The sequence below is a fragment of the Haemorhous mexicanus genome, chromosome Z, assembly GCF_027477595.1.
Source record: "Haemorhous mexicanus isolate bHaeMex1 chromosome Z, bHaeMex1.pri, whole genome shotgun sequence".
NCBI classification, from domain to species: domain Eukaryota; kingdom Metazoa; phylum Chordata; class Aves; order Passeriformes; family Fringillidae; genus Haemorhous; species Haemorhous mexicanus.
The window spans coordinates 87,089,036-87,110,511 of record NC_082381.1 but is presented as its reverse complement, the minus strand read 5'-3'; the positions used below and the strand labels follow the sequence as shown (position 1 = coordinate 87,110,511).

Genomic DNA, 21,476 nt, shown 5'->3' with positions numbered 1-21,476 from the left:
GGGTTATGCTGGAGTGAATCTGGCAGGAGATATCCTGGATCCTCATATGGCCTGAGCACTTCCAAGGCTGGGACAGCCACAGCTGCTCTGGGCACCCTGGGCCAGGGCCTGCCCACCCTCCCAGCCAGCAATTCCTCATTCCCAATATCCCATCTGTGCCTGCCCTCTGGCCCTGGGAAGCCATTCCCTGGCTGCTCTCCCTCCATGCCTTGTGCCCAGTGCCTGTGCAGCTCTCCTGGAGCCCCTGGAGGCCCTGGCAGGGGCTCTGAGGTGTCCCTGGAGCCTTCTCTTGTGCAGGTGAGCAGCCCCAGCTGTGCCAGGCTGGCTCCAGAGCAGAGGGGCTCCAGCCCTGGCAGCATCTCCGTGCCCTCCTCTGGACTTGCTCTTTCCTACAATGTCACACTCTCCCCCACCAAAACTTCCCACTGCAATGAGTTTTGTAGCTGCTTTGTGACTGAGGCACCAGGACTGTTTGCTGGAAAATTCCTCTTGAAAAAGTTCTTTCTTTTCCTTCCCAGTGCACCATTCCAGAATATTTTTTTTTAGCTTTTCCTAGAATTATTTCTCTAAGTGTTCCCGTTAGCAAATCTGAGCCTTAACCTCCCACTGATCCCAGCCTTATCCAATTAAACTGATGACCAATCCAAGAATGTTTAATCTAAAATGAAGGGATTTGTAGTTAGTCAGTTTCCTAAGACCATGGCTTCTATCCATTTTCTCCTAATCTATACATTTTCATGAGTAAAAGGAAAAAAAATATACAGACTTTCTAAAATACTGTTTGCATTTGAACTTCCTTTTTTGCAACTGCACACATGAAGTTTTATTTTACTCAAAAAAATTACTGTTGATGACATCACTGGTCCTAAAAATAAAACCAATTGCTCCAGTGTTCCAAGTACAACTGGGCTGTATTTTCCCTCACAGGTGCTTCTGTCTGTCCACAGGATTGATTCTGTTTCTCCCTTTTGAGAGTTTGAATTTGTTGTGGGAAATCCTCATGCCACTGATCTTAGAGGCATATTCCAACCTAAATGGTGAACAACATGAGGTGGTTTTTTTTTTAAAATTTTGCTTTGAGGAAACACCTTCAAGATGTACCAGGGGAGGTTTAGGTGGAATAGTAAGGAATAATTTCTTCACTGAAAGAGTTGTCCCACCCTGGCTGGTCCTGCCCAGGGCAGTGGTGGAGACCCCATCTCTGGAGGGATTTAAAAGCTGTGTGGGTGTGGAACTTGGGGACATGGGCCAGTGGTGGCCTTGTCAATGATGGGGGAACTTGATGATATTTTCCAACCTCAGCCATTCTGTGATTCTATTCTATGATTCTGCCATGCACTGGGGTGGAATAGCAAGTCAGGGGGCCTCAGCCTCAAGGTAAGGAATTTAACCTTCACAGCCCCTTTGCAAGTAAAGCCCCTTTGGGGTCCTAAAATGATCCTTCTGACCCACATCTCTGAAATATTAAGGCCTCCAACTCCTGTTTAAACAGTTTCTGTTTCAATATATGTGAAATGAATTGCCATGGTCTATCTGTGCCTCTGAGAACATGGAGAGTGAGGGCCCTAAGCCATGGAGGTGTGTTTGCCCTGAGAGCTGTTCAGTTTCCTCATCTCATTCCAAATCTGGAAAAAAGCTGAGCTGCTGGTAACAAAACAGGCCTTACTACCTGAAGGCAGTTTTCCATGGCAAGACAAAGAGAAACTTCAGAAAGGTGTTAATTTGTGCCCAACAATTCACCTGTCATGCAGTGAATGAGGGAGAGGGAAACAATCAAGAAATAATCAAGAATAATCTTTTCAATGCACAGTCCTGCTTCCTCGTGGGTAGCATCTTTCTTAGCAGGTGAATTATGCCCATCTCTGGCCAAATTCTGTGTCAATTCCTTCTCACTTGGTGTCAAGATTCAAAAGATTAGATAATTATCAACACCAGCATTCTTTATTCTGTTTATATTTCATGTGCAGCCCAGTAAAACCAAACAGAACCTGCAGCAGTCCTGGAGGATCAGATAAAGGACATTGCATTGTTGCATTTCCCCAGATTTGAGCACTTGACATGAAACTGGGAGTCCTGGGGAGAATTATGCACATCAGGCATCATCAATGAGAGCAGCTTAGGAAGTGCAGTCAGGCAGTTCATTTGAGTTAGACTTTTGGATAAAATGTGACTCCCAGCAGGTGTTTCCCAGTAGTTAGCATTTTTTTAAACTTTACTTTTTAATTTATGTTTTTGTTTGGGTTTTTTTGTTTTTGTTAATTTATCCCCCATGAATTACTTTTAGTAGTTTTTACTTATTTTATTTATATATGTATTTCTTTTCAGAACTGTAAACACAATGACATCTCTTTGCTGGCACTGGGAGGGAGGTAGTCCAGGAAAATACCCCAAAATTTTTGCCCAGTGTTTCTTATGAGTCTGGCATCACCTGTGTATCAGAAACAGCACTGAAAAAAGAATGCTTGAAAAGAGGAGCAATCTGAATAGTATTTATTTGATGTAAAGACAAAAGAAAAAAACAACCCAACAAAAACCAAACAGCCAAAAAACCCAGTTTCAGTAATAAGATAAATTAGTTCTGTTAGCAAAGACAGTGTTTTGAACGATAATGGGAAAAAGCATAATATGCATGTTCTGACTGACTTACATGTCAAATTTCCAAATAGCTGTTACTTCCTGAGAGGTGATGGGAAGAATAAATTCTCTGGATACTGTAAAATGTAGAATTAATTCTGAATGATCTGCAAAATCTTTCTAAATGGCTAGGACATAGCCTTCATCTTTTGTTGTTTTTCTGTTCTGTGTGTATGATTTCTTTATGGTACTGCCAAAATGTCCCTGTTGCTCAGCAACAGCAGGCTGGAACAGCACCAGTCAGAGGAAATCTGCTGATTTACACTGGACATAAATTGTGTTCTCCTGCTCAAGTGCATATTTTGACAGAAGGTTGAAAGCAGCCTCTGTTGGTTTGCCTCTCTGGGGCACTCATGGTCCTGGGTGGGGAGATCTCAGTTCAGGCATTAAAATACCCATTTACACTACAGTTTGATAAATCACAGAACCAGGGAAAGGTTTTGGTTGTGTTGGACACCTGAATGTCATCAGCCCAGCCCCCTGCAATGGGCAGGGACATCTTCCACTGCACCAAGTGGCTCAGAGAGCTGCCCAAGTGGACCTTGACTTTCTCCAGGGATGGGACACCTACCATATCTCTGGGCAGTGAGCCAGAGCCTCACCACCCTACCCATGAGAAATTTCTTCTTTTTATCTGGTCAGAATCAATCCTTTTTTAGTTTAAAACCATCAACCCTTTTCCCGTCGCAACGGGCCCTGATAAAAAGTTTGTCCACATTTTTCTTAAAGAGATCTGCAAGTACTGAGAGGCCACAGAAGATCTCCCCAGAGCCTTCTCTTCTCCAGGTGAGCACCTCCAGCTCTCCCAGCCTGGCTCCAAAGCAGAGGAACTCCAAACCCCAGGGCATCTCCATGGTCCTCTGTGCCTGCTCCAGGAATATTCTGACCTCATCTAGCCCCAGTCTGGGGGCTTGGTCAGCATCTCCCCCAGGAATGAATCCCTGCCTGGCCTCGAGGAGGTTTCTGTAGCTCTGTTGACCCAGTGCTGTGCTCTGGGCTGATTGTGCCTCCTGTATAGAGCCAGGCTTGCACTCACAGGTGTAAGGAGGTTTGGAGCCCAAGGACTGCAAAATGCCAAAGGACTGAGAGAGCTGGGGCTGTTCATCCTGGGGAAGGGTCTGAGGAGGACTTAGAGCTCCTTTGAGTGCCTGAACTGGCTCCAGGAGAGCTGGAGGAGGATTTTGGCTGTCTTGGGTGGCAGGACAGGGGGAATGGGTTGACACTGCCAGAGGGCAGGGAAAGATGGGATATTGGGAATGAGGAATTGCTGGCTGGGAGGGTGGGCAGGCCTTGGCCCAGGGTGCCCAGAGCAGCTGGGGCTGCCCCTGGATCCCTGGAAGTGTCCAAGGCCAGGCAGGACAGAGCTTGGAGCCACCTGGGGTAATGGAAAGTGTCCCTGCCCAAGGCAGGGGGTGGAACAAGGACCCTTTAACCCAAACAATTTTGTGATTCTATGATTCTGTGATAAGCACAAAGGGCAGAATTTAAAAGTTTCCTATGTATCCCATTTAAAATTTTTATTTTCCAATGTCTTCTACACTACTTGTTTTGGAGATGATAACCTATCTTTGGAAGAACTTAATAAAGAGAGAGGAACTTATAGCAAACTCAAAGTATGAATGTTTGTTTTAGAAATTAACCCCACAGAACATTATGTAGATATTTATTAAGTAAATCATGGAAATGCTACATTTTACAAGTGACTGTCAGTCATACAGAAATACTGTTGAACATCTGAAAACCTAAAACTTCACCAGAAGACATTGCCAACAGTTCATCACAAGTATTTTACACTCAGGCCTTTGTGATGTTTGCAAACTACATGTTTTTTTTTTTTTTTTTTTTCCCTTCCCAAACTCAGAAACCATGCTAGATTTTATTTCATCTGCTACAAGGAAAACAGGTTTTGGTTTGCTTTTCCTGGTGTGACATTAATGCATGTAGGCTCCTGTCAGCTGGAGGACCTGAGCACATGGAATATTTTTGGTGAAGATAAGAGCTTCAACAAGAGACAGAGAGAAAGGTTAATGCCTGTTGAGGTGATCCACACTGCTGGGTGCAGGGACAGCTTCCCTCTTCTCTCCCTGCACGCCCTGGGAGCCTGGGCACAGGTGGCACAAGGCTGGTGTCCTGCAGAGCTCTGCTGGACTGCCCTCAAATGTCCCCTTCCCATTGTGGGGCAGAGAGAAATGGCAGAGCAGCAGCTTCACAGAATCACAGAGTCATTGCCAAGGCCACCATGTCCCCAAGTGCCACCCCCACAAGGCCTCTAAAACCCTCCAGGGATGGGGATGCCACCACTGCCCCAAACAGCCTCTTCCTAGGCTTGATATCCATTTCTGCCAAGATATTATCCCCAATAATCCAATCCAATTTAAACCTCTCCTGGCACAATTTGAGGCCAGTTCCTCTCCTCCTGTCCCTGGGAGCTGTCCCTGGCTGTCCCCTCCTGTCAGGGAGCTGTGCAGAGCTTCAAGGTGCCCCCGAGCATCCTGAGATTCAGCAGCAGGCTGGGACAGTGCCACATTTTGCTGTTTGATGTTCGTGGGCTGAGTGGGACAGTGTAGGGAGAGGAGTTCAGAAGATCAGCTCAAATTAGTTCTATTTGTGCACTGACTGAACAGAGCCCTTTAATTGCACAGGACAAGGACAGCAGTGACTTTCTTGCTGTCCCCTCCTTTACTAACCCATCACCAAGTTCAAGTATTAAAAGAAATCATGAGATTAACACAAAAATCACAAAAATCATGTCTATCTTATGTTTGTTGATTGCTAATGAACATCTCTACCCATGGGATTTGAGAGGTCCTCCAGGTAGAATTCTTCACAACCTGTTTTCTACTTGGCAAGGAGTGCTCTTTATTCCATTTCTCTGCTACAATGAAACTCTCTGCCTCCTATTGCTGTCATAAGATGTTTAGCCATTAATTTGAAGTCCCCTCCTATGCTGGAAGATGCTCTTTATTTCTTTACGTCTGATTTTGGCGTCTTCAATTTCACAGAGATTTTTCTTTCCAGCTTACAAGTAATTTCCCCATTGCTTATAGTTCAAGTGTCTTTTCAGACATGTGTGCTTTAAAATCATAACAGGTTGATATTGGGGAATGGTCCTTCCAGCACAGCACAGTCCTACCTAATAGAAATCTTCTTAATAGAACAAATGTGGTGGGAAAAGTCTCTCCACGCAGAAGTGGCGTTGGACATTGTAGCACACAAATCAGTCTGTTGGGCAAACACCTCGTGCTCTTGCCTTGAAATGAGCTGGGTTTCTGTCTCCTTGTGTCTCTATGCCTCACAGCAGGACTTCTCGTGTTTCTTCATCATCAGGTAACAAGCTCTGTTGGCTTCTGGGTAGGTGACTTTGGAGAGTGGCAGCCTGCAGAATGCAGAGTGGTTCGTGCTCATTAGCAGGAAGGTCAGCGCAGACAGGCAAAAGGGCCAGGTTCCAGGTGGCAGCCCAAACTGCAAAGATAAACAACAAACCAACCACCCATTTACTACGTGTCTCTCTTTTATTAGAGTAACACCCACAGCCAGCCAGCTTGGAGCAAGGTTTCTGGAGGAAGTCTAGGCTCGGTTTTGCTTTGAGTCTTTCCTTAGGGAGGCTGGGTTTCTGTATGATGTCCTGACATCGTGCATCAGCCTGAAACAGCTACCAGCTCTGGTGAGAGGGCTCCCTTGCCATGGGGAAGGTACTTGGGTGCACATGAGGTAGGAGAGGGTGACAGTGAGACAGGAGAGCAGATACCAGAAACATTCAGCTCTTCCCTGGGCTGTGGTACTGACTGACTTTTGGCAACTGAGAAAAGAAGTTAAACCAAATTTAAAGCTTCTTTAGCATGTGCAGGGCCCTTTTTCCAATTTCTTCAGGCATGAAGTAAATATCTGAAAGAGGGAAGATATTCTAGCAGCCTGCTAGTGCCTAAAGCAGGTCCAGGAGAGCTGGAGAGGCACTTTGGAGGAGGACCTAGACAGGATAAGGGGGCATTTCCTCTGACAGAGGGCAGGGTTAGATTGGATATGGGGAAGAAATTCTTCCCTGGTTCGGTGGTGAGGCCCTGGCCCAGGGTGTCCAGAGAAGCTGTGGCTGCCCCATTCCTGGAAGTGTCCAAGGATAGAAGGGGCTTGGAGCACCCTGGGACAGTGGAGGGTGTCCCTGCCCATGGCACGGGGTGGAACTTGATGAGTTTTAAGGTGCCTTCCAACCCAAACCATTCCACGATTCTGTGATCTCATAAGTGTCTAGAGCTGAGCTGTGGAAGTTCATGCAAACTCTAAGGATGGAAAGTGGCAAGTGATAATTCCACGTCACCTGCTCCAGTGAGAATCACACCATCCCCCTGGGCAGATAGTAACTGCTCTTCCAGTTTCTGCCTTTGGCTGAATTTCTCTCCACATCTTGGTGTTTTGTCTGACAAGCCAGGGAAATCAGCCCTTAGCTGATACACTACTTACCACAGACAGCATGTGGGTCACTGCTGCTCCCAGGTAGGCACTGAAGAGTGCTGTGGAGAAAAATGGCAGCTCCTGGTGAGTTCAGTTGCTCATGGAATAGAACAGCAATGACAAACATCTCTCCTTCTGCCTTGGGTAGCTCAGCCAATGATTATGACCCTGCCTGGGCAGTACCCTGCTAAACCCCTTCCTGTGTCCCCTCCAGCCTGGAGGATATGAGAGGGGCCAAACAAACAAACAAACAAACAACAAAAACCAAACAAAACTGGAGTGATCAAAAATGCGCAATTGTATAATGGGCTTTTGAAAAATGCACTGATGTGGAAAGCACGTAGCTTGATGGATGGGGTTAAATAGGAAAATAACCCTTCTACTCTCATCTCTCCTGCCTCCAGGGCTTGAAGGTGGGTCAATGACATACAGAGCTAAATCTCTCTTATATGAGCACTGAATGAGCAATAGCTTCTCTCCCAGCTCACTCTGATATTGAAATTTCATATGGAATTGCCTTATAAATAATTCTTCTATCCTGCTGTGTTGCCCAGCTCATGTCTTTGATCCATTTCAAGAGAATGGGGAGTGTGTACTGTCTAACTAGAGCAGAGCCCCACTCTTCTCAAAGATTAGGCATGTCCTTCTTCAAAGAAGGAATTTGAGCTGGTATCTATGGCTGGAAAAAAACCCACCCATGATTCGTCCAGCAATGAGGGAACAAACACAATTAATGACTCAAAACAAAGCTTCTGATTTCAAAGACCTCAGTTAACACATGCCCACCGATCACAGCTCTTTCTTTAAACACAACTCTTGGCCAAAAAGAAAAGCAGGGAGTGTATGAAAGCCGTGGCTCCACCATCCAGCCCCAGCACTCTCCAGCCTCACCTGCATCCATCTTCCTGCCTGCCTGGAGTCCCCATCTGCCTCCAGCCCACCTCTGCTGTGAAGAGAGGTCTCTTCTCATCCTGTCTCACTCCAAGGGGAGGTGAGAACCCCCCAGGTACCTACCACAGGCCATGGCCAGGAGGTGTGTCTGCCAGGTGAGAGCCAGGAACATGCCCCCGATGGCAGCACAGGCCAGGCAGCTGTTGTAGCCCCACAGCCCCGAGTAGATTTGGTTAAAAGGCGTTGCTAAGCTCAGCCCTGGAAAATAAAGTTGGAGAAATGTGTCATTCCTTGGCCAAAGAGATGAAAGTGCTGGAGAAGTGGCATCAATCCAGATTTTCAAAGGTTCTGGCCAGCATTTGTACGTGGGGCTGTTTGTAGTCGTGTTGCTAGGGTCTAAAAGGGAATCCTGGCAGAATTTTCCTGTTGCTGCTGAGGTGACTTTGGTGATTTCATTTCAGCAGAACACACATGAGGGAATGAGCTTACATATGAACCTTAAATGAATCCCTGAGGCCTGCACGTTCAGGCTGATGGCTATGGCTTTCATTGATCTGCCCCTAAACCCACCAGGATACACCCAGAAATTAAGTATTTTGTGGTAAAAATTAATCTCAGCACAACAGACTCTTTTTTCTTCTGGAGGTTTACATTGTCATAAAACAAGGTAAGAGAATGGGGAAGGGAATCAAAGGAATTCTTAAAGCAGAAGTTTGAGCATATTTTGTTTCCAAGCAGCCATTCTCCATTGGGTGAAATTCTTGTGGCTTTAATTGCTCCGCTTATTGTAGTTCCTCTTTTCCTCTCCATGCTTCTATATAAATCTGTGGCACAAGCCAAACCTTTACCTGCCAGCATCCCCACTGCTGAGCCGATCATTGTGTGGACACAAATGAGTGGAGAGGAGATAAATAAACCAATCAGGAAAATTCCCCCAGTCCAGGGGTTGTCACAGCCATAAACCTGGCCCACGCCGACTGGGATGGACTGCAGGAGCTGTAGAAATTAACAAACCAAACAAGACAATTTGTTATCAGCTTTGTAACTTTTTTTTTTGTTGTTGTTGTTTTTAAACCTATTTTTCTTGGCCAGGCTCACGTTTGGCATTTGTTGGATGCAGTCTTTCTTTTTAATTGGAATATTTGGACAGGTCTCAGGAGACAGCAGGGCATTTCCACAGGCTTTCCCCTTCAATGAAAATGAGTCATGGCTTGTTCCCTTGCCCTGAGCTCCTCTGCCAGGTTTTTGCTCTAAGATCAAAAGTAAAGATTTTGTGAAAGGATTTAATCATCCTCTTTGCATGTGCTGAATTTTGCATATCCAGAGGGACCATGAGAGTGAACTTAGGGGATGGTTGGGATCCGCTAGGAATATGAGCAAGAGTTGCTGGGCTGGTGGCATAGAGCTCAGCTTGGTCACAGCTTAGAGATGGTTTTGAGGCACTTTTTGTAAACAGTCCCCATAAAACTATGTGCCATGGTAGATGTTCTTTGATAAACGCCACTTGTGGGGTTTCTATTTAGTGTCAATTAACTTTCTTTTCTTAATGGTTTCCTGAGAACCCCTTAAAATAGTCAGCTGAGCCTTAGGAGGAAATAGTTACTCTGGTATCTGTATTGTTTATGGTGTATTCCAGGAGAATAAAATGTTTCTTTGGAAAGGTCCCACTTGAATATAAATTAAAAATAAGTGAATGTCTACCTGCACCCGTTTTTAACCATTCTAACACAGTAATATCTGCTTGCTCATGTCTAATCAGAAAGATGTAATTTTATAAACAGCCTCTATCTGAAAAATTAAAATTACCCAGTGAGTTAACTGGAATTGTCAGCACAACCTAAGCTATGAGGAGATGATCAGTATATGCATAGAAATAGAAATGGGTAATTAGGTTCAAGAGAGTATTTGAAGATTACAATCTATACACTTGGATCCAACTGCACATGAAAAGATTCTCCTTTTCAAGCTATCAAAAATGTACATTCCTAGAGTAAACCTTTATATTTTGGGTAAGAGTTCTCTTATAAATAAGATTTTGTACTGCCAGGCATTACTGTAATGCAAGTAACAAAGGTGGTGGGCCTGTTTGAGGCAGTGCAGAGGAGGGCACGGAGATGCTGCCAGGGCTGGAGCCCCTCTGCTCTGGAGCCAGCCTGGCACAGCTGGGGCTGCTCACCTGCACAAGAGAAGGCTCCAGGGACACCTCAGAGCCCCTGCCAGGGCCTCCAGGGGCTCCAGGAGAGCTGCACAGGCACTGGGCACAAGGCATGGAGGGACAGCAGCCAGGGAATGGCTTCCCAGGGCCAGAGGGCAGGGACAGATGGGCTATTGGGAATGAGGAATTGCTGGCTGGGAGGGTGGGCAGGCCCTGGCCCAGGGTGCCCAGAGCAGCTGGGGCTGCCCCTGGATCCCTGGGAGTGCCCAAGGCCAGGCAGGATGGGGCTTGGAGCAGCCTGGGACAGTGGAAGGTGTCCCTGCCCATGGTGGGGGGGTGGGACTGGATGGTCATTTAAGGTCCCATCCAACCCAATCCATAGGAATTTATAAGGAAGAGAATATGTTTCTGTAGCATCTTTAACTGTAGATGAAGGGGACCCTTAAGACATCCTACCCTTGTGATTTCAGCATCTGCCCAGGTGATGTTCGGTGTTGCCGCTGCAGGACGAATGACAGTCGTAGGGAAGAAGAGATTGTGTGGTCCTGTAGCAGCCAGGTAGAGGGTCAAGGCCAAGTTGAAAGGCAAGGTGAGAACAGGCAGGTCCCACTTAGAGAAAACTGCACTTAAAGCACTGGTGAAAATAGGGCTGAAAGAAGAACAAAACAAAGCTTGTCAGATGGGCAAAAATAACACCAGAACCACATCCAGCTATAAAGCCAGCTGCAGAAAATTTGGTCTATTTAAAACAAACAAAAAAAACCCCTTCTCCTCCTTCAATCTGTTTAATTTCCTCAATCTTTCTGATCAAATCAGAGACAGAAAGGTTCACTCCATATATTTCCTATGCCTCCAAAGGCAATTATCAATGTACAGGTTCTGGTCATGTTATGTTAGTATGGTGAATTTGGTAAGCTTGAAGGAGACAGGATCCAGTGCTTTAGTGGAGTTTGTCCCCAGCTCAATCTCAGTGTTTACCTTTCCTTTTTGGCACCTGAGCTGGACTGAGATTACGATACCCATGCTGGTCTGAGTGAACTGAGAACTGTGAATGAGGCTGTGTGCCCTTGCTCAAGCTTGTGGATCAGCAGTAAAAGCTGACATCAAAGTGACTGTAACACCACGTGAAATTCAGGCAGACAAATTACATGTGTGGTTTTAGCAATCTGCAGCTAGATATTTTGGGGTCAAAGACCAGGCTTCAAAATTTTTTGCTGGCCAAATACCTAGCGGATTATGGTGTCATATATACAAGTAAAATATTACTAGTTGTTTGTTTTGATTAGTGTCAGCCATCATGTCTTGGGACCACTGAACAGCTTCTGTGCTTGGAGAAGTAAATTTTCATGACATTTTTATATGGTGACTTAAACAGATGAAACTCTTGTGGTTGATGATGGTAGGAAATAGTGAAAATAATGTTCCTCTTGAAACAGAAATGAATTGATGCATCACAGCAATATGACTCACGTTCAGAACATTGAATTACACATGATCAGCCACTGATTTTTGTTTTCCCCACTGGGATTATTTGTGATTATGTGGGTATTTTTATTTGTTTCTGGATTACATCTGAGTTTAAAAGTGTAAATAACAAGGCAGATTTAACAGTACATATGTGTTAGTTGTGTTCCCTTTCCACTGCTGGCTGCATGGAAATGCTCAGTCTCAGGGCCCCAGGGGACTCTGGGGCTGGAAAGAGAAGCAGAGGAGCCATCTGTCTTACCAGGTCATGGACACCAGTGCCACAGGCAGGAGGAGCCACCAGTTGTAGTCTCCATCAGCAGAGAAGACAGCCATCAGCAATCCCACCAGGACCCCGTTGTATCCATACAGGCCTGCTGCTATGGCTGATCTGTGTGGAGGGAACAGCTGTCCTGAATTCCTCTCCCCTGAGGATGCTTTGCTCACATCAGCTCTCCCTCCCCACCCAGGTGTGGTTCTGTTTGGGGATGACCTGCTGGAGCTCATCCACCAAAATTTGATTTTTCACACTTGGGTCAGCACCTACTCCTCCTTCTGCAGGTTTGTCCAGTGTCCCCCAGCACCAGGTGCAGCTGCTGGCAGATCTCTCTGGTCCTACCAGACCAGGTACATGCCCAGTCGAAGCTGGATCACACAATCACAGAAGGTTTGGGTTGGAAAGAACCTTAGAGACCACCTTGTTCCAACCCTATGTCATGGGCAGGGACACCTCCCACTGAATTCAGGCTTCTCATCCACATCAAACATCTAACACATAAATCACCACTGAAGTGCCCACCTGAGGGGGAAAAGGATGGACTCACCTGTCCTGACCCAGAATAAGTGCTGTTAAAGTTGAGACAACTGTTCCCACACATCCTGTGAGGGTCCACCACGGGTTCTGCAGCAGGAGCCCAGCCAGGATGGCCAGCCCAGTGAGGGGGTTGTTGACAAACATCACCTGGGATATCCCACGCAGCACCCAGTCAAGGAGCTGGATCACGAGAGGTTTGTCTGGAAAAGATCAAATCCAGTAATAAAACAAGCCCCCTAAAGTCTGCAGATGGTACTGATTTGGGATGTATTTTTGAAACTCAGGAAAAGTTTTGGCAGTGGGACTTGGCACCACGGCTGAAGCAATGAATCAACAAGACTGTAAAACGTGACAGGGATTTATTATGGTCCACAGTGAAGGCTTACAGCTGGAAAACTGAGATGAACAGTGAGGTTGCCAGAACCCTGTGTAATAAAGTACCCTGGACCCGATTCATATGAACCAGCTAATTTATGATGTCTGTGGCTCAGATGGCAAATCGTGTGTGTATCCCACTGCTGATTTATTGCAGGGACCAAACACACCTACCTATGTGTAATTTAACTTCACAGTGGCATTAGGCTTGACAGAAACTGCTCAGCTGAAAGGACATGGAGTGTTAAGAAGAATGGCAGAGTACAGAATAACCATCCAGGGCTATGTTCTGTGGGACTAAATTCACTTTGTACATGGCATGCTGGGAGGTAAATGTCATCTCAGACATTCCCAAGATTTAAGCACTATGTGGATCTCTGCACAAAGCTGATTTTTCCCCTTACAAAACGGACATAAATCAGGGTACAGGTAGTTTCTATACTGCTCTAAGTGGAATCACATCACCAAGAAGTTAGTTATTACTTCTTTGATGTACTTTTTTTTTTGGAATCCACTGTCATTAGTCACGATGAAGTAGGCTTACCTTTCAGCCAGGTTCCAAAATCCTTCATGTCTCCAGTGAGGTAACCCACAGCTCTGCAGAAACTCTTCCCACCTGTGCTCAGTGGATTCTGCTTCATTGGCATTCTTTCCCCCTTGGTTTCTATCTTGACATCAACACAGTTTTCCATGTTGATGTTCTGAACCTTTGGTAAAATTAAAGAGAAAAGAAAAAACAAGAGTTCATTACAATGTCTCTTTCTGATCCCTGTTTATTCTCTTTGCCACACTACTGCTCACCACATGTTACTTTTGAACCAGAAAGAGGAAAATCCTTGCTCTGAGAACCTGATTCTTTTGTGCCCATGAGCACATTCCCTCTTCACGTTCCCTGTCCTCCCAGACTTCCATGCAGCTTTAGGAATATATTTCATTTATTAAGTTTCTCTGCTGCTTAACCCATACTTCCAGTTTGAATTCATCCATCAGCCATCAATAATAAGCACCTAAATTCACCTCTTGGGATCAGTTCAACCTTTCTCATGAGCACAGGTTTAGCCTGGGGTTGTCCACGGTGCCTTATTCCATAACTCACATGCATTCATACATTCCTTTTTCTCGTTTGAACTGCATTTTAAGCTGACCCAACTTTAGAAGTACCCAGCATTGATTCAAGAATTTGATGCCAGAATTCAGAGTTCTTGCTTTCCATTCAGCCTAAGTCATGTTGCTTTCTTCTCTGCTGAGACAATATTGGGGACTGCATGTTGGAAGCTGCAGTAAGAAATCCTTGGAGACAAATGAAAATACACTCATTAAATTTACCAGATGCTATGAAAAGTTTAAATAAGGTAGGGCACTGTTATAGGCCCAGCAAAGGTGTTTAGGCCTCAATAAGGTGTTTGGGGTGCAGGACTGGGAGATGGGGTCCCCTTTGGGACACACACCCTTTCCATAAGGGGTTGCTGGAATAACCTTTGGCACCTCATACAGACTAGACAGCATTGTTCAGGCATGTGGATCAGAGGCTTACACCTAGCAGTAAAACCAGTGCCTATAGCCAAGTCGTTGTTTGTCTAAGAGACAATTCTGAATATGAAGTAATCAAATAAATAGAAAGCCCTGTTCCTGGAGCATATCCTGTTTTCTGAACTAATTATTGGTGATTATCAAGCAAACACCAGACAAAGTGTGTTGTGTGAATACAGAACCAGTGATGCTTCAGGTCTCACTGGTGAGTGCCAGCTTGTGCAAGAAGTAATGAATTTATATACTGGGAGCTGATAGTCTAAATAGGATGATACAGACACACAGGTCTTGTGTTAGTTCTTGACTCTCTCAAAATTTTATTAAAGGCCTTGTAAACAGTGGGGAGAGAGAACCCATAGCTCAGAAACACAGGTGCTGAGCACTTAAGCTGCTTCACTGCGGGGCATTGCACTTCCAGACTCTCCAGTGTGGTTAAGCAGCTCTGAGTCTGTGTGGGGGAAAGCCTGGTCAATGCACCATTGGTTAATCCTGGCCATTTTCTTGTTCTTGTGGTTCTGGAGGGCTGGTGGTGACATTTCAGGGAGCAGTAAATATTTGCACAAATAACAAATGGACATTTTCTGCCTTCTGGAAGAGCACAGCTAATAAAAGGATAGATTCCATCTGAGAAACTGATTACAGGACCAGTATATACAGAAAAGTGTTGAGTTTGGCTTTGTGTAGGACGTGAAGGTAAGGAATAAAAAGGCTAAGGAAGAAAAGGAGGAAAGAGTGGTGCTAGGGATGGTGTCTTGATACAGGAAGGCTTTTTTTGGGTCTGTTATAACTTATTACGTTAAGTCATTAACCTTCACTTTTTTCATACTTTATTCTGGAATAAAGTATGAAGTGAACGGAATGTACTTTCAGGTAAATCAAAATTTCCAGCCAAGATAAACACTCTCTGTTTGGTGAAAGTGCATTTACATTTTCCTTTCAAAGGATCTCCCTCTTTATGCAGCTTGGGCTTTCCCTGTTGCTAACCTGTAAAATGAACTCTGCAGCAGTGCAGAGCAATGATGTGAGACCCTGGGTGTTTCCCTGCATGAGAGCTGTTTGCACTCAGGGGTCTGCAGAATGGGATGTAATGTACACGTGAAGTGTTGGAGTCACTGTCCACTCCACTTTTACAGTGGAGATAAAAAAATGGATGAGGATGAGGGCCTGAATTAACTGAAAAAAAAAAAAAAAAAAAAAAAAAAAAAAGATGTATTGCTTTGCCATGTAAAGGCAAGAGTGAGCTGGCAGTGCTCCTCTGCTCTTTCCACGGGCAGAAATGAAGCCAGCTCACTGCAGCTGGCACGGCAAACAGACCAGGTGACCTGGTGAGTCACTTGCACTAACCTGCCTCCAACTTCACACCCAGTGAATGCCCAGGGAACTCGGAGCATTCCGAGCCACAGAGGCTGCGGGGTGATCGTGGTTGCCTTCTGTCCTGCTCATTATGTCACAGAACCATTGAATACCTTGTGCTGGAAGAGACCTTTAAAGCTCACCTATTCCAACCCCTCAGGCACTCCCATTTGGGCTAGGCATGGGCCTCTGTGGCATGGGCCACAGGAATTTCATCCGTTCAGTAGAGCATGTGGTGAGTGACAGGACAAGGGGCAGTGGCTTCAAACTGAGAGTGGGCAGGGTTAGATTAGACATCAGGAAGAAATTGTTCCATGTCAGATTTCCTGTCAGAGACTGCCCAGAGAAGCTGTGGCTGCCCCTGGATCCCTGGAAGTGTTCAAGACCACGATAGACAGGTCTTGGAGCAAACTGGGTAGTGGAAGGCGACCCTGCCCATGGCAGGGAGTGGGACTGGATGAACTTTAAAGACCCCTTCCAGTCACAACCATTCTGTGATTTTTTATGCTAAAGGAGAATGAAACCATTATTGAACAGCCTCCTCACCTGCAGAACAGCCAGGTGGGAAGTGGGTGTAGGCCAAAAAAATCTTTTCTTTGGGATGAGGTCTTCATGACACAGCAAAGACCCAGCCCCAGCCCCACTGGTTTCATGACTTCCCTGAATCCCATCCCAGGCACAGTGTGGGGGCTGCATCCTGTCTGAGTTTTGTTGTCACCACAGCCCTGAGCCTTGTCCCATCTGTTCAGAAACACAAAGTATGAAGGACTTGCACTACTTCTACTGAGTTGTCCAATAAGAGCATAAAGAGGTAGTGAAACACTTGGAAACTGGCACCACCATAAACTTTTTTAGGCATTTTTAGTGATTTTACAAAGCAGTACCTACCATATATATGCATAGATTAATGATTTGTTAACACATTATGTTGCTTCAGGGAGTAGGTGATAGCAGGTATTTAGGAAAGGAGAGAATACAAAAGGTGTCTTATCTCAGAATTGTAGATATGCTCAGAGAATTTTAACACAATGATATTTGAATAATAATGCAGACTGAAGTGTACATGTTCTGATGGGGTTTCACGTGGGCTGGTCTGAAGTAGGTCTTTTGAAGACTTGCAGCTGCAGGTTTGCAAACACATGGTTTTCACTGAAAGTGTTATTTTTTCTTAGTGCACAAAGCAAGGAAATGGAAATAATTGCAAAAGGAGTGTTCTGCTGGAACAGACTGCTTGGCTTCTACAGGGGGTTAGGTTTGGTAATTTTTGTATTCTTGATTTCTATTAGTCCAGAGAAAAAAATTTTCTGAAAGACTAAGTTGTGTTCTCAGACAGGCAGCTTGGAGCACACTGCCTTGTCTCACATAAACTCTTGAGAGGTGTTCCAGCCCTGCAGTGCAAACTCCCAGGACTGGTGTGTGACTGGTGAGATACAGGAGCAGCAGCAGAACCCAGGCAGAGCCAGTCTGAACACACTTTTATCTCAGTGCTGCAAGTGCAAGTGGTTTGTAGTGTGCTGTAAGTGCACAGAAACTATTGAGAACCATTTTCATGGGAAGTGAGAGCTTCCCATGAAACAAAGCAGAAAACATAGAAGCTGTTCTCTTTTATGAAGATGAAATCATCACAGGGCTGAGATGTTAATCTACCGTGTTTTTTTAATCATCCTTTCAGAGTTAATAAATGTCCTGTAGCAAAGTGCTGATGTTATGCAACCCCGTGTCTCCCTAAATCAATTTTCCTTCCACTGGTGTGCACTTCCTCCCTGTCACACAATCCCCACGGCATCTCAGTCGTGCCTTCTAAAGCTGGGGCTGCATTCCTGCAGCACCTGGCCCTGCAAACACTCCTTTATTCACCTGCTGAGGAGGAGACAAGCCTGGCCACAGGTTGGTTTTGTGTTGTGCATGGTAAGAGCAGTGTTGTGCTTGCAGCTGGGAGAGGGACAGAGTTTTTAGTTTGGCTGATTAATATTCCAGGGTGCTTCCAAGCTGGGACATGGGGCTTTTACCTGTGAAAATGCAGCAAAGCTATCTAGTGCTTTCTCTTCTTTCTGGAATTTTCCTCTTTCCCTGCCAAAATCCAGGTTTCTCTGAGGGTTTAATTTATGGTGAGGTATTTGTTTGTGCAAGGACCTGCTACCGCACAATCGCAGCCGCTGTATCTTGCATTCTCTGAATTGTTGCTGTGAAGTCTGCAGGCAGCCAAGCTCTGTGAGCAGCCTGTTTTTAGAGGAATTCCTGCATCCAAGCACAATAGGAGGAAAGGGCCAGACTCTCAGCAGCTCTAATTCCAGCACAGCCCGTGTGATGTTACCAGGGGTGTAGTAAAGCTGGATTAATATTGTGTTAGGCATAGGAACACACGCAAGCACAAGCACAATCCTTGAAACAGGTTATAATGCACTTGACCCTCATGGAAGAAAATAGCTCAGGTTCTCCCATAGAAGATATATTTCAAAGTATTAGATCAAAAGAAAGCTTACATCTCAGATTCAAATATTCATTAAGCTCACATGCAATTCAGTTTTCAGAGACCTGTCTCTCAGGAACAGAGAAATACGGAGACACTATCTCATCAGCTGTGTATTATTACTATCTGGGCATTTTCATTTGGCAGAATGGAAAGGCTGTAAAAGGAAATGTTAAAGAGTTCTGGTTATTTCTTTTAAAAATTTATTTCTTTTCTCGATTTCCTCCAAGGCTCTGCCACCTGGGCTTAGCAGTACTAATAAATCCTCACCCTCCTAGAAACTCCTTGATAATTCATATTCCTGTGTTCCTCCTGAGCCTCAGCTTCTCTCCTGCAGCAGGACTGCTCAAATGCTGTTTGCCAGGTGTTTTGAAGGAGAGGAAAGACCCAGGTAAGTCGGTAACAGGGTGCATTAAAAGGAAAGGACAGCGTGCTCTTACCTCTCAGATGAGCTTGGGAGGAGTTGTAGGTGTGCTGGTTAGGCCAGAAGGAAAGTAGGGAAAAAGAAAATGTCCCACCAGCTTATATAGGCTAGCATGGCTCCTGTCCTGATACTACTGATTTGTTTCTCCTCCCACTTAGTGAGGTCCAAGTGAATGTTAAGAAAGTTCCCCTTTGAATTCTCCACCTTTCCTCTTGCTCTGTCCTGGGTCTCTTGCCAACAGGCTGTCCAAATGTCCTCTTTCCTGCTGTTGGGTTTTTTAAAAATGATTTTATTTTTACTTTTCCCTATTTTTAAAAAAAAATTAATTCTCTTTTAACTTTGTCCTTTCTCCTTCTCTACCACTTAAAAGAACAGAAGATTTTAAAATGGACTCTCAGTGTACCTGAGCTTGACCTCTCCAGCATTATCTTCCTTTTTCAATACAACTTAGCATCCTTCCCTATCAAAATTCTGACCTGGGAATGTGCAACACAGCATTTTGTCTTCAGCAGCCTATCAAGTTTTCCTGTTTCTGGGTACCTTTCAGAAGCACTGTTTTGTTAATGAAATGCAGTGGAAGACCTGGTGACCTTCCAGTGTTTAATTGCTTTTTATCAATTATTTGAGAAATTCAAGGGGTATTTTTCTTTCTTTCTTTTTTTTTTTTTTTTTTTTTTTACCCTATCCACCCCATCTCACTGGAGTAATCTGAAATATCAGAAGTGTGGCATATTTGAGAGGTTTATAAGGCTGTGAAAGTGCTGCAAATGACAGAGAGGAGGCTGGAGAGGGAAGTCTTGAATAGTAATGCAGGAGAAAGGGCAGAGAAGAAGATGGTGAACTTGAGGAACCTTACAGGCTAATTTAAGCCATAGTAGAATTCTCTTTAGGACTCTTTCACAGTGATGGCTGAGAGAAGCAACCTTGCAAATTGATCTGGGTGTTGGAGAGAATGGTTATTGTTAAACCAGAACCCATCTAGCTTTATGACTTTCCTTCCCCCAGCCCTGTGGAAACAGCCTCAGCATGCACATGAGCTGGAGGGATGTTATTCTCACTGCACTCATTCCCAGGGTGCATCTCTTTTGATGGAGATGTTTTTAACACCAGACTGGATTTTTTTCTCCCCTAAGAGGAGGGCATCTGATATAAGCTGTCAGCTTAGCATTGCTGCAAGAGCTAGTCTTCCTCTGATCAAATAGGCAGCAGCTCTTGTGAGTGAGCCAGACACTGCCATCCTACACCTTTGCACCCAGTAGAACATGAAATTTTGCAGGGGAAGCTGCCTCACTCTAGTGCAGTTAACATATTTTCCCTTTACCATTAATTTCTCCTCGGGCTGCCTTTGCTTTCTGACTGGTGAAATGAATCCTTGCATGTCCAAAGAAGGGAAATGCATTGGGTGATTTGGATGGGCGAGCCTCACAGGGAGTCTGTTCAGACTGAATTTTAATATTCACACCTCTCATATTTCAGAAATGTCCAGGCCTGGCTTCAGATTATTTCAAGCAACATCTTTTCAGCTCTCCCTTAAAGGGACGCAGCACATGGGGCAGGCAGGGCTCACTCCTGGGTTGTGCTGTAGGGTATTTATTTCCTCCAGGCAATCACAGATTCACAGTATATTCTGAGTTGGAAGGGACCAACAAGAATCATCGAGTCCAACTCTAAAGTAAATGGCCCCTACAGGGAATAAATTCACAGCCTTGTCCATATTAGCTCTGCCCACCATGCTTTGACCAACTGAGCTGATGTCAGGGTCACAGAATCCCAGAATATTCTGGGTTGGAAGGGACTTTAAAGCCCTTCTCTTTCCACCCCCTGCCATGAGCAGAGACACCTTCCACTATCCCAGGTTGCTCCAAGCCCTGCCCAACCCAGCCTGGAACACTTCCAGGGATGGGGCAGCCACAGGCAGGGACTGTGCCAGAGCCTCCCCACTCTCACAGGGAACAATCTCTTCCTAACATCTAATCTCGACTGCTCTCTGTCAGCATGAAGCAAATCCCACCTGTGCTGTCACCACATGTACAAAGGAACCAGATTCAGGACTGCTCTGTCTGATTCTGGTGCCTTAATGAGCTCTTTGACAGGTTGGAGCGACACACAAAAAAGCCAGTGGCTGGCAGGTCGGTGATGGATATCTTGCAGTGGAGCATTGTTTGGATTATCAGAGCTGGTTAATAAGTAACAGGATCACAGTCTGCTGATGCCGGTGTGGGAGTGAGGTCCCTGGCAGAGCCTGCTCTGGGATGGAGGCAGAGCAGGGAAAGCCTCCAGTGCCATGTGACAGATCTCTGGATCCCAGATGCAGCCAGCTGCGGGAGAGGTGGATGCAGGAATGCCTCCCTGCAGCTGTGTGCCCTGGGCAAAGCCCTCCTGGCTGCCTGAGGACTGAGATTCCCTCTGCATAGGATTGGTGTAGAAAGGTGGGAATGATAGAAAACCTCCCTGGTGTAACTCAGTGCCAGTTCTGGTGCCCAGCTGTAAGTGATGTAAGTATCCTTTGGGGTTCAAGGTGGGAAAACTGAACCTGCAATGGCCATTCCTACGCAAAAGGATTGAGATGTGCCACGTGTTTGTCATGTAGCTGTCACTTATCACCTGCCTGGGAGTGGGCCACCAGCTCTGGGAGACCAGGTAAATGTGTGCAAATTGATCTTGCAGGTGACACAGGGGACTAGAGAGTTTCCTCTTGATTTTAGGCACGTGTGAAGACCACTTGGTGCTGAGGACAAGGCAGCTGGTGTTGGTGTCTAACAGCTAAGCTCTGTGTGATTTAGGAGGTCAAAATCTGTGACTTACCTCATTGGCTCTTGGCTGGTGGAGAAGCTTGATGTTTCTTCTTCTATGCTGTCTGGGAAAGTGTCTCTGAGAAGATCCCTTGGACCAAGCCCAGTGCTTGACGTGGTCAGAACCA

The 21,476-nt window shown here is 45.4% G+C and overlaps 1 protein-coding gene across 2 annotated transcripts; it reads right to left on the bottom strand.

Moving 5' to 3' along the window:
* Nucleotides 1-4,280: 4,280 nt before the first annotated feature.
* LOC132322540 (urea transporter 2-like) lies at nucleotides 4,281-21,460 on the bottom strand. 2 transcript variants are annotated; one of them, XM_059837045.1, is made up of 9 exons: nucleotides 21,362-21,460; nucleotides 13,324-13,486; nucleotides 12,415-12,604; nucleotides 11,853-11,981; nucleotides 10,583-10,775; nucleotides 8,820-8,967; nucleotides 8,095-8,229; nucleotides 7,090-7,139; nucleotides 4,281-6,096 (listed from the first exon to the last, which is right to left on the bottom strand). In XM_059837045.1, exons 2-9 carry the CDS (start codon nucleotides 13,469-13,471, stop codon nucleotides 5,920-5,922), a joined length of 1,170 nt encoding a protein of 389 aa, XP_059693028.1. In that variant the 5' UTR covers nucleotides 13,472-13,486; nucleotides 21,362-21,460; the 3' UTR covers nucleotides 4,281-5,919. The 2 variants fall into 2 exon arrangements, with proteins under 2 accessions (XP_059693028.1, XP_059693027.1); XM_059837044.1 differs by lacking the exon at nucleotides 21,362-21,460 and adding an exon at nucleotides 18,573-18,719.
* Between the last annotated feature and the right edge of the window lie 16 nt (nucleotides 21,461-21,476).

Bases quoted from the DNA above. Each gene is read 5' to 3' on its own strand.
- LOC132322540 (XM_059837045.1), bottom strand. From the start codon at position 13,471: ATGGAAAACTGTGTTGATGTCAAGATAGAAACCAAGGGGGAAAGAATG. The intron at 10,776-11,852 runs GTAAGACAGATG...TTCTTCTTTCAG, and splicing joins GCACTGGTGTCCATGACCTG to CCCTATTTTCACCAGTGCTT. The intron at 8,230-8,819 runs GTAAAGGTTTGG...TTTATTTTCCAG, and splicing joins AGCAGTGGGGATGCTGGCAG to GGCTGAGCTTAGCAACGCCT.